This window comes from Ochotona princeps, chromosome 15 (assembly GCF_030435755.1).
Source record: "Ochotona princeps isolate mOchPri1 chromosome 15, mOchPri1.hap1, whole genome shotgun sequence".
Lineage (NCBI taxonomy): Eukaryota > Metazoa > Chordata > Mammalia > Lagomorpha > Ochotonidae > Ochotona > Ochotona princeps.
The window spans coordinates 7173791-7192531 of record NC_080846.1 but is presented as its reverse complement, the minus strand read 5'-3'; the positions used below and the strand labels follow the sequence as shown (position 1 = coordinate 7192531).

Below are 18741 nucleotides of genomic sequence, written 5' to 3'. Positions count from 1 at the left end.
AAACGCACTCTAGGGCCCCTGCTGCTGCTGGCACCCGCCCCTCCCACTCCGGGTATTCCCGGCAGAACCTTGCAACATGGGGCAGCAAATGTGGCAGCAGTCCTGCCCGCCCAGCAAGTCCTTGCTGTGCCACCCCTGTGTGACGGGGCAGTTGGAAGTACATCTCCCAGGTTATCCAGTTGCTCTGGAAATTCCCACCTGCTGGGTCTGAGTCCCAAGCCATGCTCCATGCCTTCCTGCCTCGGTCTTCTCACCTGGGAGATGGGAGCAATCAGGCCCTGCCGCACCCAGGGTGGTGTGAGATCAGATAAGGTAAAAACCATGAAGAAATGATGATGGGTGTGACTGCTACCACAGCAGCCTCGGAAGCAGACTCCCCATGTGGTCATCTTATGGCCCAGTGGTGCTTCAGGGCTCTCACCCCTGCACCCAACATTCCCAGCTGCATCTCCCAGCACCCCCTTAGTCACACTGCCCTCAGGCACCGCCCTTCCCTCTTGGCTGTCCCAGGCCAGTGTATAACGCACTGTGCTACCCCAGCAGAGGCTCCACTCCAATCTCCCCACCCACCTGCTTCCAGAACTCAAACTTGTGCATCCGTCGTCTGCTCGGCCTCTAGCCCTGTTCCCCATTCTAGCTGTGTCCCCCATCTCAGTGGGCGTGACCACCCCACAGTCACCTGTGCCTCCATCTGCTGACTGACCTGAGACTCTGCTTCCTTTACACCCCCACCTCCACCCTGCCCATGGCTTCCTGCCTCTGTCCCGCCCCACAGGCCAGGTCCACCCTCCCCCTGCCCAGGACATGCCCCCAGGGCTGCCAGAACCTCAGACCTCAGGCCCAGGCCCTGCACTAGCACCTGGGGTACAGAGGATAAAGTCTCTGAGAAGGGCCTTGCCTAGAGGGGAAGGACAGGTGCAGATCTGGGAGGGAGAAGCATCTGAGAGCTGGACATGGAAGGGAGGGTCTGTTTTGGGTCCCAGAGGCTCTGTACCCCACCCCCCTGCTCTGGGTGGAGATGAGCAGAAGACAGGGGTTCAGGGTGCAGCTTCTGAAGGGCCTCTCACCTCCTACTCCCTGGCTGTGAGCCTGGGCAGGGGCCTAAGTTTCCCTGCCTGGGACAAAGGAACACAGCATTACAGGGCTGCTGTGAGAACACCCTGAAGGGATTTCTAAAACAGCAGGTGCTGGCTCAGTGGATGCTAAGTGGAAGTGTGTGCAGTTCTACTCGCAGGACCCTGGCACACACCTCCCAGCCCCGCCTGCCTCTGCCGGGCAGGCAGCCAGTCCCCCAAGAGCCCAGGTCTCTTCTCCATACCTCTCTACAGCTCTGGGACCCCCACCAGTGGTCCTTGACCTCCTGTCCCAGGGTGTGGCCCCTGCCAGGAGCCTGGTACAGCAGTTAGGGTAGGAAGTAGCAGGTGTGAGTGAGCAGGGAGGACACCAGAGGCCGCACACCACCCCAGCAGAGAGGCATTGGTCAGTGCCTGGTCATTGATCAGCGCCTGGTCATTGGTCAGCTGGGGAGTTGCACTGGGTGGGGTGGGATGTCAGACAGGATTGTCAACCTGAGCTGAACGGAAGTCAAAAGAGGTCTGAGCACTGAGGTCTTTGTAATACAGCTTTGGAGGAGCAGGGGTGAGGTGGAAGCCGGCCAGGAGCCCAGGGAACAGGCGCACACACAGGGCTGCACCCCACTTTACCTGGCTGTGGGTACCACGGGCGGGGGGTAGCAGGTCTACTGCATCGATTACAACAATAGAATGAGACTGAAGGTTGTTGCAGCAAGTCACACACCTGCAGGTACAGGATAGCAGTGGGCAAACCGTAGCTGCAGGAGCAGGGCTTGCCACCAGCACAGCCCCCTGCTTTCCAGCCTGCCCATTCAGCTGCCCAGTTTTTAAGCTGGCCTAAGAAATCCACACTAAAAACCCCATGATAGGGGCAGAGCCATGATTCAGCAGCTGAATCTACTTTCAAGTGTCGGCATCCCATATGTGCATCCAGTCAATTCATCCTCAAAGTTACTCAGACCATCCAGTTGGTAAGGTGTAACATGAACATGCAGGACTCAATAGCTTCCAAATACTCCCACAAACAGCTGGCTGCAGAATAGACTAGAAAACCTCAGTTATCATAGCAGCAACAACACAACTTAAAGATGAAAACCTTTCCTAAGATGTGTGCAGTTTATTGAGGAAAACGTAATAACCCCTTAACACCACCAAGCAGGGATTTGAACAAATACAAACACATCCAATGCCAATGAGCAGCATAACTCCACTTCATAGAAGTGTCAGCTCCCCACAATTGATGAATTTGACACAATCCCAGGAAGCTTTTTCATGGGGCTAAAACAAACAAATAAAACCCTGTTACTTAATTTTTGTGGGGAAAATCAGATATGCAAGAATAGTAGAAAAACATCGCAGGTGGAGAAGGCTACCCCAGCAATGACCGTTAAAGGCATAGAACCAACCCTGGCACTCTCTCCGGAAGCAGCACAGCAGGTGACTTGCGCATGAACAGATGCGCTGGTGGAAGACAGGAGACCCGCAAAATGGTGCCAGTGCACGGGGAAGCCTGGCATCTCAGACAGGTGGTGGCTCGCCCGGCAGAGGTGGAGAGGGCCTGGCCCACATGGGGAAGGTGAAGGTGGGATCCATGTGGCACAGTGAGCCACCAGAATAAACTCCAAACAGCACACATGAAAAATCAGAGTGCCCAGAGGTGGGGCTAGGGCTTGGGTGGGCAGGAAGGTGTCCCGGCCTGTGCAGATCCCAGGCTGATACAGCACAGTTCTGGGTAATGGACAGCTTGCATAGGGCCCGGCGCCATAGCATAGCGGCTAAAATCCTTGCCTTGAACACGCCAGGATCCCATATGGGTGCTGGTTCTAATCCCGGCTGCTCCACTTCCCATCCAGCTCCCTGCTTCTGGCCTGGGAAAGCAGTTGAGGACAGCCCAAAGCCTTGGGATCCTGTACCCACATGGGAGACCCAGAAGAAGTTCCTGGCTCTTGGCTTTGGATCGGTGCAGCACCAGCCATTGCAGTCACTTGAGAGGTGAATCATTGGACAGAAGATCTTCCTCTCTGTCTCTCCTCCTCTATGTAAATCTGACTTTCCAATAAAAATAAATAAGTCTTTTTAAAAAGCGAACAGCCTGCATAGGAGCCACATCTCCTGCATGGCCATCACACGCCTCTACACTCCCAACCAACAGAAGACAGGATCGGGGAGAAAATGTTTGTAAACCCACTGTAGGTACTGGAATAATATTTCTCAAGGAAGAAGAGAGCTTTCCATAAATGCAGGAAATAAAACACCCAAAGTCTGATGGAAAGCTGGCTTCGCCTCCTCACGGACACGCCATACTTGCGCATGCACACAAAGATTGTGCAAATGACCCTGAAGCACCTGCAGAGGTGTCCAGCTCCCCTGTCGGTGAGAGAAAAGCATGACAAGGGTTCAGGGTGCTAAGCTTCTGCCTGCAGCACCAGCATCCCATATACACCCCGGTTCAAGTCCTAGCTGCTCCACTTCCGGTCCAGCTCCCTGAGAAAGCAGAAGATAGCGTAAGTATGTGGGTTCCTTCACCCATATGGGAGACCTGGAAGAAGCTCCTGGCTCCTGGCTTCAGATCAACCCAGCTACAGCCACTGCAGCCAGCAATTGGATCTCTCTTTCTCTGTCTCTCCTTCTGTCTCAGTAACTGTCATTCAAATAAAAATAAACCTTAGTGAGCAGGGTATCCCAGGGCCCTGCAAGGGGCCATGTGTGGAGCTGACCAGAGGGAATCCAGGGCAGGAGGGCTGTGAGGATAAGGCATGCACTGGAACCCAATAGAGAGGGTCCTCCATTCCCAGTCTGTCTGATGCAGCAGGCAAGGCTGGTAAGAAAGCTCAGTCAAGCCCGCAGGAGCTGAATTCTCCGGAAGGGAACCCCCAAGCTCAGACGCAGGTGGACAGGCGAGGGCGGCTGTGGCACCAAGAACCAGGACGAGCTGGTGCGCCCCCTCCTGGTGACGTTGAGGAGCCGCAAGGTCAGGACTGGGTGGCACTGAGCGCCCCCTGCTGGTTGAAGAGATCAGCGCCGGGGCCCAGGTGGTGCAGCAAAACCCTGCCCCAACCCCAAATGAAAAGCACCCCTTTCTCGGCTAAGGGCACAATGTCCCCCTCCTTGGGCCCAAGGTAAGGGTTTCTACTTTGCCTTCGATTCTGAAATTCTTTTTTTTTTTTTGTTAGACTTATTTCATTTTTATTGCAAAGTCACATATACAGAGAGGAGGAGAGAAAGAGAGGATCTTCCATCCGATGATTCACTCCCCAAGTGGCCACAATGGCTGGAGCTGAGCCAGTCCGAAGCCAGGAGCCAGGAACTTCTTCCACATCTCCCATGTGGGTGCAGGATCCCAAGGCTTTGGGCTGTCCTCAACTGCTTTCCCAGGCCAGAAGCAGGGAGCTGGATGGGAAGTGGAGCAGCCGGGATTAGAACCAGCACCCATATGGGATCCTGGCGTGTTCAAGGCGAGGACCTTAGCTACTAGGCTACTGCGCTGGGCCCTGTTTCTGTAATTCTGAAGTCCCACACTTGAGGCAGGCTAGATGAACATCTGGTAATAAGAAGCACCAGACTAAACCAGGGTGACAAACTGTTATGTTCTAGATATTCAAGTCTGCCAGCACCTAGCAGCCCAACAATGCTGCCACCCGCAGGTTGTATGAGCACTAGCATGCTTTCTAGTGTGTTACCATGATACCAGCATTTGTTGGTTCAAGTCCCAGTTGCTCCACTTCCAATTTGGCTCCCTGATAATGGCCTGGAAAAGCAGTGGAGGACAGTCCATGTGTTTGGGCCCCTGCACTCACCTGGGAGACCAGACAAAGGCCACAGCCTGGTCCAGGCCTCCAACCACCGCATTGGAGGAAGTCTTTCTCTCTTTCCTTCTCTCTGCAACTCTTTCAAATAAAAAATAGATCTTGGGGCTGGGTGATGGCTCAATTGGCTAATTCTCTGCCTGCAAGCACCAGCATCCCATTTGAGCACTGGTTCATGCCTAGGCTGCTCCATTTCTCATCCAGCTCCCAGCTTGTGGTCTGGGAAAGCAATGGAGGATGGGACTCTCTAGCTGTGTGGGACATGCAGAGGGAACTCCTGGCTCCTAGTTCATGGCTTTGGATCGGCTCAGATCTGGCCGTTGCAGCCACCTAGGGAGTGTAACAGTGGATGGCAGATCTTTGTCTCTCCTTTCTGTAAATCTGCCTTTGCAATAAAAATAAATGTCTTTAGAAAACTGCACAGAGTGTCCAGTGGGGTTTGAAGAGGCTGTGTACCTAGCTCAGCAGGTGCAGTGAACCAGGGTGCCATGGGCAGAAGGGCAGCCCCTGGACCTCTGGCCCCGCAGAGCCTGCTCTGCCTGGCTGCATGAACTCCCATGCCTTGGCTCTGTGTCTGTGTCTCCTGGGGTGACCTGGAAAGGTTCAGGCCCCAAACCAGCAGAGAGGGGCAGCCAAACTGGCCCCCAGGTAGGCAGTGGGTTTGGTTTTGATACAAAGATCCAAAGGAGGAGTTGAGATTAAACAGAACATTCTGTCCTTCTGAACCTGCAGAAAAGGAGTGCTGAATCCAAAAAATAAAAAATAAATAAAAAATAAAACCCAGCAGGGCGGAATGACATTATAATCACAGAGCTGCAGGCAGCCATGGGCCACGCCTCTCCGATGTGGGACGCTGCTAAGACGACAAGCAGGTTCAGATCAGGTCTCGGGGGCGTGTCCAGGTGACAGCTGCAGAATGCATTCTGTGCTACTGCAGCTTTGGGGACAAGGGGGGGCGTGGGCGAGGGACTCTCAGATCACCTGAGGTTATGGGAGCTCAATGGCAGGCAGCGGCAGCCACTCAGCCCTGAAGCCTGGAACTTTGGGGGATCCTGGGGTCCATGCCTGTCTTATGGAGAATAAAGTCCAAGGCGGCAGCCTTTGGGTCAGGGCCTGACAGCTGGAGCCAGCACTCCCTGGTCTCCAGTGATGTGCTGGGTGACCGGCCAGCTCGTTACACCCTCACAACACGTGCATAATGATGTGCCATTATTCTTCCAGATTTAGAAATGGTGAAACTGAGGTTCCAAGAGGTTAAGGGACTGACCCGGTTCCCCCAGTCAAAGCTGGGGCTGCGTCCTGGTCTTGGAGGTCCTGAAGCACCTCTCAGTCCCAACAGGGGATGGGGTGTGGCGGGGTGGGGGTGATGGCAGGTGTGTAATGTTTGGCCTTCCTGCAGCTTAACCATTACCTGCCGGGGTGGTCAAAGGAGAGTTTGGGTTTTGGGGTAAAGACACCCTATAGATAGAGTGGCAGGCAGGGAGTTTTCTGGCGCGTGGGGAGGATCCCTCTCAAGATCACTTCGCCACACCAAAGGTTACGTCTGAGTGGGGAGGGGCGCTGAGGCTCAGAGGAGAAGTGAGCCCAACTCTGCCAAAGCCTCTCTCTGCTCCCCAGGCAGCAACTGACACTTACAGGGGTCAGACCCCTGGAGTGTGACGCTGGCACTGGGCTCAGCCTCCGCGGCTGCCTCACCTGTCACATGGCTGCAGGAACTCCTGCTTTAGGATTCTCTGGGATGTTCCGGGAGGCAGGAGGGCAGGGTGGCTTCCTACTCCTGGTGTCTCAGAGCCTCAGGCTCCACTGACCCAGGGCCAACCTCCCCCCCCCCCCAGCAACCACTCATGTTATAGAAGGCCTGGGAGCCCAGCCCGCAGTAAGCTTGTCTTTGTTGGGTGCCGGAGGCTGCATGAAGGAAGCAGTGTGAGGGGAGGCCCCCCATCCCCCAGCAGACCCCATCCCTGCCTTTACCACGATCCCAGCACTGTCACCCCCGTCCCTTGTCTCCTTCAAACCCGGCCCAGCACTAGACACTGGGCTGGGAAACACACACTGTGTCTGTCCATAAGATCCTCACTGGCCCAGGAGGTGGGGTGATGGAAATTAGACGGGGTTCTGGGATGCCCCCCCAGTATGAATATTGGCTTCCCCATCCCCCACCACACACTGCCTGCCTGTACACGCAGGGCCACGTGAGTATCCCACAAGTGCCCGGATGACCCCTCCCTGGGGAGAGGCAGCCACCCCAGGACAAGAGGGTGCTTGCTTCTTGCCTTTGCTTCGGTTGACACCTGCCCCGTGCCTCTGCCTGCCCGACAGGCGTGCAGGCGGCCCCATGCCTCGATTGGGTTTGTGGCTTCCAAATGCACAGGTGGCTTCCTTCAGCACCACCCACTGACGCTCACCCTCTGCACCCCCACTTCTGGCCTGAACGCCTTGCCTCTTGCCTTGTAGCTCCTGACCCACCGCAGGGGGTGGGGCTCTTTGCCCCCCACTCCCACCTCAGCCCCTCACCAGCCTCCAGGAACCCTTCAGGGCACCTCCTTTCCAGGAGATTCTCTTCTGGTAAGGGGAAGGTCCAGCCCATTGCCTCCCACCCCCACCCCACCCGCACACAAGGGTGGAAAGAAAAAGCTGCAGAAAACCGAGGGGGCGTGCATTAGGAACTTCGGGAAGGAAGCGAACACGCGTGAAGAACAAAGAGGGGGTGGCTGCTCACTTGGGGGTACCTCCGTGCTCCCAGGGCCCGGGAACCTAACACCCCAGTGTGTGGGCCAACTCCGCAGCGCGAGGTGCACGGCGGACGCCAGAACCTCCCCACCGTCCATTCCTCCCTCTCAGGACTACAGTTCCCGGGATGCCCCACGCGCCGCACCTGCACGCCCCCCTTGCCTCCCCGCGCGCGCACGCGCACGAGGAGGAACACGAGCTGGGGCTGCGGACTCCGCGGCGAGCGTTGAGGATGGAGGCCGGCGAGGCGGCGCCGCCGGCGGGGGCGGGCGGCTGGGGCAAGTGGGTGCGGCTCAATGTCGGGGGCACGGTGTTCCTGACCACCCGGCAGACGCTGTGCCGCGAGCAGAAGTCCTTCCTCAGCCGCCTGTGCCAGGGCGATGAGCTGCAGTCGGACCGGGTGAGGCCCGCGGGGCGCGCGGGCGGACTCGGGGGGGCGGCGGGTGCGGGGTCCCATCTCGGCCCACCCACCCTACCGCCCGCCGGTTCCCCGGAGAGCCTGGCTGCGCTCCCTTCCCGAGGAGCCGGAGGCGGGAAGACGAGACAGAGGAAGGGAGGAGGAAGTGAAGCGGCGGAGCGAGGAGGGATGCGCCCATTGCCGTGGTAACGGGCCGACGCCGCGCGGCCATTTGAGGACTGGTTGCTCCTGAGCGCTGCCCGCAATCGGGATGGGGGGCTGTCTCCTTCCCGTGGGACCGTGGGGCTTCTCTGGCTTTCCCCTGCAGAACCGGCTGGTTGGGGCTGCCCTTTTTTGGGGTGTGGGCGGCCGAGGGAATGCTGCCTCCCCAGCAGGCACCATGTCCGGACTCCTGTCCCTGCCGTCATGACCTTGGGTGGGGGTCCGTGCCCTGCTCTGGCCTCTGCCACCTCCTGTGGGGGCGCCCCGAAGATGACCTCTTAGCTCTTCTGGGCTACCTCCTGTGACCTTGGGCTGTCCCCATCCATCCCTCCATGTAGAGTTGTCCCGCTGCGTGCCCTGTGTCCCTGCAGGCAGCTGGCCCCCAAAGAGATGGCGTCTCCTTGGGAAACCGGTGGCCTCCCCTGGAAGAGGAGAGGGGGTCCCTGAGCTGGTCTCAGGGGGACAACCTGTGAGAGGTGGTGGGGGGACTTCGATGAGTGGGGTGCTGCTCAGGCCTCCTCTCACAGGGCCCTGAAAGGTGGGGGCTGGGCATGAGGCTCAGAGAGGCCAAGCATTGGTCCAAGGTCACACAGGAAAAATGCAGAGGCAGGATTCGAACCCAGGACCGCCTGACTCCCAGGGCCTTTTGGCTCCCTTCTGCTGCTCCTTGCTGCCCTGTGGCCCTCACTCCACTCCCTGGACTGTAGTGAGGGTGGGTATGCAGGGTATGCAGGGTAGGGGGCAGCCCCACACCTCTTCCCTCACGGCCTGGGCTCCTGTCCTCCACAGGATGAGACCGGAGCCTACCTCATTGACCGTGACCCCACCTACTTCGGGCCCATCCTCAACTTCCTCCGTCATGGGAAGCTGGTGTTGGACAAGGACATGGCCGAGGAGGGTGAGTCTCCCTTTTGCTGGTTTACTCCCCAAATGGCAATGATGGCCAGAGTGTGGCTAGTCCAAATTGGGAGCCTGAAGTTTGTTCTAGGTCTCCCATGTGGTACAGGGTCCCAAGGCTTTGGGCCGTCCTCTGCAGCTTTCCCAGTTGCGTGACCAGGGAGCTGGGTGGGAACTGAAGCACCGGGACTCGGGCAGCATCAGCATCCCAGGCAACAGCTTCCGCCACACCACAGCACCGCTCAGCTTCTGGGCTTTTGGCCTCTTCCCCCGGGGCCTGGGCCGATCCCCAGGGCCTCTGCTGAGTGCACAGGCCTGTGCTTTCTCTGTGTCTGCTAGGGAGATAACACAGACTCTCATAGACCAGTGGAAGAAGCCAGTGAGGGCCTGAGGCTTCTGTGGTGGGCAGGGGTGCCAGGCATGGGCAGCCCCGTGCAGAGGCTGGGAGGAAGACCAGGCAGAGCCCTCCCCTGATGGCTCAGGCCCCATGCATGCCCACCTCCTGGCTGAGCAGATAGTGGGGGAAGCCATGGCTCTAAAGTGGTCACTTAGCAGAGCGCCAGCCAAGACAACCCCTCCTTGGGGTATGGGACAGTGGTTCTGGACCACAGACCTGGTCTCTTTTCTCTGTATGGCCACGGGTGTTATAAAGAGGTGTGGGGCCCCGGGTGTCTCCCCTGAACCCGGGGGTGACTAATGCCACCCTCTTCCCCCTCCTCTCTGGGGTGCACTGCTCTGGAGGCCCTGACCTTGAGCATACTAGGACCTCCCCACTGGCCTGAGCATCTCTCCCCAGGGAGTACAAGAGCCTGGGTCCCAGAGCAGCTCCCCAGGGTGGAGCAATAAATCCTACAGCTCGTCCCAGCCAACACCTGTTTATGGGTTCCAGGTCTCTCCCAACGGCACCTTCAGCCCTGGCTGGGAAGTTTGGGTACTAGCCCCGGACGGGCAGGGCTGCGTTAGGTGCTTGTGGGGCGCCCAGGGGAAGTCCATCACCAGACCACCTGCTGCAAGGGAAGACCGGAAACAGCCCAGTGTTAGGTCCAGCTGTTCTAAAGAGCACCACTGATGAGGGACGGGGCTTGCTGGCCAACAGGGATCCCAGGGCAAGCTGCCCGTGTGGCTGGGCTGTGCCAGGGCCAGGGAGAGGCAGCAAGCACTCTGCAGCACCCACCTTGCAGGGGCTCCAGTCCCAGCATCATGGCCCTGTAAAGGCCCTGCCTGCTTGTGACTCAGTCACGCTGAGAGTTGGTTTTCCCTAGGCGCCTGGGCAGCACCCAGCCCTCACTGCGAGTGGAGCCCAGCGATGGCTTAGTGAGGATCCCCTACTGTCCTGGTTCTCATGGGACTGTAAACCCTGCAACACGTTCCACTTTGTGTAGGCTTCTTGCTTAGTCGCTCAAATTAACATGATTGTCTCACAGGGATAGTAACACCTGCTTTTCTCATTCCCCAGGACCTAGGGTAGGCACAGAGGGCTTTGCAGACCGCTAAGTGTGGTGCCCAGGGGGTGCAAAAACGTACACACACACACACACACACACACAAACTGAAGTGGGGAAGCTGGCTCTCAGAGTCATAGAGCTTGATGTGGACCGACCACTCACTTCTGTTTCTAAGCCTCAGTTTACCCTGGGGTAGAAGCGATGAGGGGATCTACATCCAGTTCTGAGCACTTACTATCATAAAGAGTGCCACGTCCCTCTAACACAGCATGTGGCCCTTAGCACCCCCAAGGGGATTGGCCAGGGCCTGCATGGGGGCCGTCCCTGAGGCCAGTTCCGCAAGCCTGCTGTGTCTCCCAGGCCCCTGGGTGTAGCACCAGGTCATGGGCTGTCCCTGACTCCTGTGCTCAGTGCAGTGGGGACAGAGCTGGGCGAGTGGCACTCCCTCCTGGCTGACCCCCACCTACCTGGGGCATGGGTGGCATGGGGGTGACAGGGCCTGCCTTGTCTATGCCAGGGGTCCTGGAGGAAGCAGAATTCTACAACATCGGCCCACTCATCCGCATCATCAAAGACCGCATGGAGGAGAAAGACTACACAGTGACCCAGGTCAGGGCAGATGGCCGGGCAGGTGGTGGGGACAGAGGCAGGACCTGTGTCTTCCTGGGGAGTGCCTCACCCTGACCTGTGAAACAGAGTGGAGGCTGCAGATGGGGACGGACACGGGGACTCCGCCCAGCTTCACATCCACTTGCTATGTGCTCTTGGGCCTGTCCTGTCCCTCTCTGGGCCTTGATTTTGGCCTGTGTGTTGTGGAGGAGTTAAGGTTGCCCTCCCATCCGTTTCCCAGAGTCCAGAAGGTACAAGATCCCAACAGCCACAGGACAGGGCCAGAAAATCATCTCATGAGATTGGCGTTCCCTGGTGGGCATGGCATGAGCTGCTGAGGCTGAGCTTGGCCCGATCTGCGGGGTGGTTGCGGGGGAGGGGGAGGGGACAAGTTGTGAGGCATCACCGCTCGACCCCCAAGCCTGGAGGTGGAAGGTGCCCCATTTCCTGAGGGCTTGCCTCCGTGGGTGACCCTGAATGCCCCTCGGCCCTGCCCTGCTCCCTTTTTGGGTTTGCTGTCTGTTCCAGTTCTAGCTGTGCCCGTCTTGAGCAGGGTGACCTTAACCAAGCACCTGAACCTCAATGCCAAATGACGCCTGCATGCTGGGTGGCGACAGGTGGCAGGGGCTCACTCAGAGCGAGGCCACTTCCCTTACTTTTCTTCTTCCTCTCCTCCTGCGGGTGTATTGTTGTGGGGGATGGACAGTACCTGTGCTCCTTGTCCTCTGGGGGTGCCTGGTGCTCTCACACATGCCCTGTATGTGTCTCTTCTACGCCCAGGTGCCACCCAAGCACGTGTACCGCGTGCTGCAGTGCCAGGAGGAAGAGCTCACACAGATGGTGTCCACCATGTCTGACGGCTGGCGCTTTGAGCAGGTGGGCAGCTGGGCATGGCAGCAGGTCCCTGCGTCTGTCTCCACAGTGTGGGCCCTGGGTGCCCCTCCGCTGCCCACACTCAGACTGATTGGGAAGGGGCAAGGCCAGGAGGCTGTGCTCAGCCTGGCATCCTCAGTGAGAGTCCCCCAGCCCCTTTGAGGGAGTGTCTGAGCCTCCAGGAACAGCGCGGGGGCACAGGGCCGAGCGCCACACAGGGGAATGGAGCCCACCTCGTGCTGGTCCTTTGTGGAGCCTCTGGAATGTGTCATCCTTCCCAGGCCAGAGGGGGGACCTGTCAGGGGAGGCATTGGGCATGTGCAGCACAACTGTCATGACATTTTCCAGCTGGCACGCCCCCTCTAGGTCCGGGGCGGATGTGGCCCTTCAGGAGGAAGGGCTTGGGAGGCCCTGCCTCTCTACCCATTCAAGAACCATGCAGAGTACTGCAAGTTTGGGTCTGCCAGGACCCCGCAGAAGGCTTGGGGCCCTGGAGTCTTTAAAATGTCTTTTTAAAGGTCTTTCAAAAGCAGAGGTAGATCTTGTGTCTGCCCTCCCTGGACGGCTCAAGAGCCAGGGCTGGGCCAGGGAGCTCAGAACTCTATCCGGGTCTCCTGCTGCTTTCTCAGGCATGTTAGCAGGGAGCTAGATCAGAGCAGCTGGGACTCGAACTGGCGTTCATGTAGGATGTTGGAATTACAGACTGCAGCTTAGCATGCTGCATGCACCCCAACACAGGCCTCAGCATTCCAGATTCTAACCCCTGTCTCACCTCTTCCCGGCTGTGGGACCCCCCGCAGGCCACAGCCTCGCTGGGCCTCTGCTATGCACAGGGTGATCTCTTCCTTTCAGGTACCTTCCTGCAGATCCCTGGGGTCATGTGAAACTCGTCCTGGCCAGGAGGCCCTGTGGGGGTCATGACTGCAGGACTGCAGCACGGTACCCCCGACTCCCACCCTGGGGCTGTGACAGTGACACATAGTGGCACATAAGTGCTAGGAGGCTGAGCCTAAGAGCGGGCAGCCCAATCCTGTTCTGCCTCTCACCGAGTGGGGAACAATCTATGAGGCACCCCTCTGCCAGCCTTACCCTGTAGCCTGGTCCTGGGACCTGCAGCCACAGCTGGGACAGGAAATGACATGCCCGGCACAGGCCTCATGATGGCAAGGGCACAGTGTCAGTTCTGAGCCCAGAGGTATAGCTGACAAGGGGCTGGAGGTCCTGGCTTCCTGGCAAGAGAGCCCTCGGCAAGCCCGGGATGGCCCGAGCAGGCCCCAGAAAGGCCCATGGCTGGTACCCATGCCCACCACCCTGCCCTGCCCCCAACCCACCTGCCTCTCTCTCTTCTGGTACACGGCCCACCAGCTGGTGAACATCGGCTCCTCCTACAACTACGGCAGTGAAGACCAGGCCGAGTTCTTGTGCGTGGTGTCCAAGGAACTGCACAGCTCCCCGCACGGGCTCAGCTCTGAGTCCAGCCGCAAAACCATGGTGAGCCCCAACCCTGCCCGGCCCCCTTTTCTTTCCCGTCCCACCTCCCCATCGCCATGGCCGCTGCTCTTCTGTCCTGCCGCCCTCACAGAGTCTCATGGTCACAGCCAACACCATCCATCCCATGCCATCACAGTCCTGTCTGCCCAGGCCCAGACTGGGAGCAGTGGGTCAAGAGCACCCCAGGGTACAGGAGGATGAGGGCTGTCCAGGGGCACCCCAGGGCCAGGGCACAATGTGATGCCGTCTGTGTGACCCCGGGCAAGTCTTGTCCCTGCTGTGTCCCTGTGAAGTGAGAGGGTAGACAACTCACTCCTTGCAGGGCCTTTTTGGACTCAGAGCTGGCAGGACCTCAGAGAACAGGACGATACCTTGGGGGGTGGCGGCAGGGGACGATGGCACCCCTGCTCTTTCCCTGGCTGTGCCAGCTGGGTTGCAGGGTCCCATCAATACTGGCCTGCTGCAGGTAGTGGCCAAGTGGGGGTCTTGCCACCCTGTGCCCCCGGAGCAGGCGCCTCCCCAGGGATGTCCCTGTGCAGGGATGACTTGAAGATTGTGGCTTCTGTCTGTCTGTCTGCCTCCCTGTCCTGCTGTATCTCCCCTGCCCACCACCAGCCACTGTCGGCAACTGGCTGGACCTTGTGATGTCAGCCTGTTGCCACTGGGCCCAGGGTGCCAGACGCTGCAGCTGGCACCCCATATCTGGGTGATCTGGCTGATCTGGGTGGTGTCTGCGCCCCGGCAGCCTTGGCCTCATTTCCGCTCTGGATCTGTCCCTTCGTGCCACCCACCAGAGCAACGCTTTCCCAGGTGCCCCTTGCCACACACCCACTTGTTCCTTTTGACCCCTGCCCTGCAGCTGATCTGACCCACAAGCATCCCCAGCAGGGTCCTCCCTGACAGGCTGCAGCCCCCCACCACTCCTGGGGGGCTAGGGCCACAGCTGCCAGCAGGCCCTGGTCCCCCTCGGTAGCATTTGCCCTCTTTCTTCCCTGGGTCTGCCGGCTGGTCCACAGAACGCGGAGGAGCCGCTGGAGCAGCAACAGCAGCAGGAGGAGGAGGAGGTGCAGGTGCAGGTGCAACGGGTGCAGGTGGAGGCAGATACACAGGAGACAGGTGCAGCCCACCCCCAGGAGAATGACTGCTAAGCTGAACCTCCCGCCCACCCCTGCCCAGCGAGCAGCTGCAGCCTTGGGCCGTGCCGGGGGGCGAGCCCAGCAGGGCCTGGCACCTCCCTCCCGCATAACCACCCTTCTCTCTCACTTTCTCTCCGCAGCGCAGGCATCTCAGGATCCCGCTAACCTTCTCTCCCTCCCACCACCGCCTCCTCCGCTTGCCACTGGAGGTCCTGCCTCATCTTCATCCACCTCCTCCTCCTCCTGGATCTCATCTGCACCCTGCCTCTTCCCTGTCTGCCCATGTCCGGGCTTCCTCTCTGCCTGCTCACACCTCCATCCCAGGCCTGCCCCGCTCCCAGCCTCCCCTGCCCCATCTCCCACAGCATCCTGCCTGCTGCCTCCTATGCCTCTCCTGGCACCTCCGGCCTCCTGGCCTGGGGACCAGGGGCACGGCCGCACCTGCCCTGTGGCTGCCAAACCTACCTCCGCCACTGGGCTCCTGTGAGGCCAGGCCTGGGCCTGGGCTGCCCTCCCATCCTACCTCCTGGCTCCTCAGCTCCTGGCTCCTGGCCGCCTCTCACATTTCCTCATTGCAGGTTCCCGTGTGCACCCTCCCAGACCTGAGGCTGAGCTGGCCCTGAGGGCTTCTCCCTGGCCCCTCGCTCGCCCCCCGAGCTGCCGTCCCTGGTTTGTAGCTTGGCGGCGCTGGAGGGAGGGGGAAGCAAGGAGGGTGCTGGTCCCTTGCTGGCTGCACCAGAGTGGACCTTGGGGCCTGTTTTCTGCTCCCTCCAAAGTTCCTCAGCCCACCTGGGCAGTGGGAGGGAGGCCCTGCGAAGAGAGTTGAAGGGGCCAGGAGCTCTTTCCCACCACCCAGAGCCAGGCTGGGGAGGAGGGGAGGGACTTGACACCAGATGCCTTGGTCTCATCCCTGCTCAGCCAGGAGCTCCTAGGTCATGGCCTTGTGTCCCTTGGTCCCTCATTTCTGTAGGACTGCTGGGGACTTCTGATGCTATGAGCAGTTAGCTGGGGCTGGCTAAGGATGGGAGGAGGGCAGCAGAAAAGCCCTGGCTAGGGGCCCTCCTGCCATTCCCTCCCCATCCTGTCTTCCTGCTGTGTGACCTCCGGCAAGTCACTTCCCGACTCTGGGGTGCAACTGAGCCTAAAGCAGGAGCAGACAGCATTTGTCTGTGGCTCCTTTGCCAGGGGCCTCGGTGACCTGCCTCTCCTGGCACTGACCCCCTGGGCTGAGCTGTGGAAGAATCTGGCCAGCCTAGACAGCCACCTCTCAGCCGAGACAGGGCGCAGGGCCGCCCGGGAAGCTCAGCTGGGGTGTCCTTCCCTGCTTCCCTGCCTTCTCTGGGCCTCAGCCCCACGCTCCCTCTGGAAGTGCACATCGGTGACTCACTTGCCTCTCTCTCTCTCCCTCTCTCCCTCCACCCCTGCCTCCCTCCATCTCAATCTCTCTGTCCCTCCGGCCCTCACATCACCCCCTCCTCACCACCCCACCTCCCGCTGTTCTGGCCCTGCTTCCCTTCTCCCCCTCTTATTTTGTAGCTGTTACCAGCCAGAGGCTCGTGGATGTGAGGCCCCAGAGCGCCTGCAGGGACTTGGGGTTCCAATCTGAAATCTTTTATTTTTGTATCACGGGGTGGGCCCCCAGCCTGAGACAGAAGAAATGCTGCCCCCACCGCTGCCTCTGTCTGCACCTGCGGGGCTGGGACCTGCCCCTGCCTCCAGGGATGAGCTGGGGGCCCACAGGAACTTCAGGAGGCTCAAGGTGGGCCCAGGGATGCCTGGGCAGGGCTGCCTGCCTGTGTGGCACTGTCCAGCGGCACCCTCCAGGCCCCTCTGTCACCTCCCCCTGCTGCATGGCAGATACATTCCCTCGAGGCCTGGCCACAGCAACTCCTTGAACTTGAGTCCCCCAAACCCAGCCACCTCATAGGTGGCTATGCAGGTTCAGGAGACACCCTTCTCACACCTGCCCTAGGAGAGGTCCCAGCCCCCCAGTGCAACACTGTGTGAGTGGAGAGGAGGCTGGTGCTGGGGGGTTGCTAACTTGGCCTTCCCTCGGTTGCCCATGACCCCCTCCCCATTCGCATTGTCCACAGAGCTGGCGATGGCTTGGGGATGAGGACGAGGGGCAGTAGAAGTGGTTTGGCAGGAGGATGCTCAGCAGCTAGGACAAGGGCAGGGTCTGGGAGTGGCTGGGACTGAGCGCGGGACACCTACACTTGTGACTCCATGGGGTGGGGACTCACTTCTTGGCTGTGTCCACTCACCATGTAATAAAGCCTGATGAAACAGCCCAGCCTGGCCACCCCATCTTCTCTGGGTTGCTTTTGGGGACAGTTAGTTAGACTCCAGGTAGGGTGGACAAGGAATGGAGCTCTTCCTGGAGCCGGGGGTGCTGCCCTGCCTGCCCTTCCTGAGTGTGTTGGAGAGAGGGGCCGAGATCACCCATTCTGCCCAGCTGGTCCTGGCCAGGAGCCCAGGAAATGCAGTTCCCAGCAGAGCCTAGGGTGCCCCTACCCTTCCCTTTGGCTGCCACACCTTCCCTCCCCGCCAAGCCCTGGAGAATGCCAGTGCCCAGGCATCCCTCTACCTTCTGTGGTTCAGCTGTACTCAAGCCTGGCAGGTACCTTGACCTCCCAAGTCCACAGCCCTCAGCTGGCCACCTGCCTCAGCAGTCTAGGGCATCTCCCTGTTACCCCGAGAACATGAGAGACGGGGTCGTTACCGTTGCATCCAGCTTGGCCAGCAGTCAGCAGCAGGCCCCTGGAGGCGAAGAGTCCGCACCTTCCACTTCATTCCCTGGGCCAAGCACCCGACTCCTCTGCCTGCCCCCCACACCACTGCAGTTACATGCCTTCCCACCCCGCCTCTCCCTGCCTGTTCGGCGGCTCCATCTCCAACGAGTGCCTTGTCATCTTTGCTCCTCTGGAAGGGACTGATCCCTTTTGGGAGCCCCCTCCCTGCTGGGAATCCACACAGGGTGGAGGGGCTTCCTGTTGTCCACACTCGGCCCCACTCACACAGGCTGGCCGCACAGCTCTGCCCCTCCCCTCTGCGACCCTTTGCCCTCCAGCCTGTTCCTGCCTCTCAGCCCCTTCCAGCCTCTCCTTCCTGGATTTCTGTACTGATCTGCTCTCCTGCAGCTGCCTGTGCAGGGGCACCAGGGGGTGCTGTAGCTCAGAGCCCTGGCATGGAGCTGTCCCTGGCTCCGACAGCTCCCAGGTACCCTCCAAGCTCTCACACAGCCTGCTCTCCGCTGAATTCCTCTTCTGCCCCACTTCCCACCCTCTGCCTCTGTCGCACAGCTTGCTGTTTGATATGCATATTCTTGGGAAACTAGGCCTTCCCACATACTGTCCCCTTGTCTGGAATGCCCTTTGCCAACCTAGGCATGTTGGAACTCCTGTCTGCAGGCAGCTGGCAGGCCAGAACATGCCTCAACCCCACCACCCTTCTGTGACCCTAGCCGCCCTGGCCTCAGGAAGCTGCCCAGGAGCTGCTTCTTCAATAAATGACAATGTGGGGAGGTGGGGGGACAGGAGGTCGGGGTTCAGGCTGGCCCCACTGCCCTCAGCTCTCACCAGGATGCCCTGGCCCTGCCTGGAGCCTGTCTCCCCCAGGGTTCCAGAAGGCAGCTGCCTGCCACTCCTCCCAGCCCTCCTACTGACTTAAGGGTACCCAAAACATTGCTTTCAGTTCTCCCAGAACTTGGGCAGCTGTCTCCATCATCCCCACCCTGACCTGGGGACATTGGGCAACAGGCTGAGCAAGAAAGCAGGGTCGGCTTCTGAGAGGCACTCTCCTGCCTCCCACCTCAGCCACCACCACTCAGATCCCAGTCAAAGTTTCCATTGTGAGTCTTTATTCCAGAGCAGCCAAGTTCACCTCCAGGGAGCTTCTGGCTGTGCCTGGCGGCCCTGGGCAAGGACTCTGCCATGGGGCTTCTCACCCTTTGGCTTACCTAAACTGTGGGCCCACTGGGCAGGTCCTCCCTGCCAGTGGACCTGAGGGCTTCCCAGGCTGGATTTTAGGGGTGGAGGCACCTGCAGGTGAGCACCGTGGCTG

At 59.6% G+C, this 18741-nt stretch overlaps 2 protein-coding genes across 7 annotated transcripts in view; one reads left to right on the top strand and one right to left on the bottom strand.

Moving 5' to 3' along the window:
• The window catches only part of TST (thiosulfate sulfurtransferase), a 254633-nt gene that overhangs the window by 13313 nt on the left and 222579 nt on the right, over positions 1 to 18741 (bottom strand). The gene's annotated exons all lie outside the window — the stretch shown is intronic.
• Positions 7722 to 16968, top strand: KCTD17 (potassium channel tetramerization domain containing 17). Of its 6 annotated transcripts, none has more exons than XR_009246702.1 (9): positions 7722 to 8009; positions 9018 to 9126; positions 11088 to 11179; positions 11960 to 12055; positions 13418 to 13543; positions 14560 to 14659; positions 14820 to 15162; positions 15258 to 15348; positions 16216 to 16968. XR_009246702.1 is itself a non-coding variant. In XM_058673159.1 (9 exons), the coding sequence occupies exons 1-9, from the start codon at positions 7737 to 7739 to the stop codon at positions 16283 to 16285; spliced, it is 1026 nt and encodes a 341-aa protein (XP_058529142.1). In that variant the 5' UTR covers positions 7722 to 7736; the 3' UTR covers positions 16286 to 16968. The 6 variants fall into 6 exon arrangements, 5 of the variants coding, with proteins under 5 accessions (XP_058529142.1, XP_058529146.1, XP_058529143.1 ...); XM_058673159.1 differs by having other exon boundaries at positions 14820 to 14888; XM_058673163.1 differs by lacking the exon at positions 14820 to 15162 and having other exon boundaries at positions 14560 to 14613.

Bases quoted from the DNA above. Each gene is read 5' to 3' on its own strand.
- KCTD17 (XM_058673159.1), top strand. From the start codon at position 7,737: ATGCCCCACGCGCCGCACCTGCACGCCCCCCTTGCCTCCCCGCGCGCG. The intron at 14,889-15,257 runs GTCCTGCCTCAT...TCCTCATTGCAG, and splicing joins TCCTCCGCTTGCCACTGGAG to GTTCCCGTGTGCACCCTCCC. The intron at 15,349-16,215 runs GTTTGTAGCTTG...CTTATTTTGTAG, and splicing joins CCCCCGAGCTGCCGTCCCTG to CTGTTACCAGCCAGAGGCTC.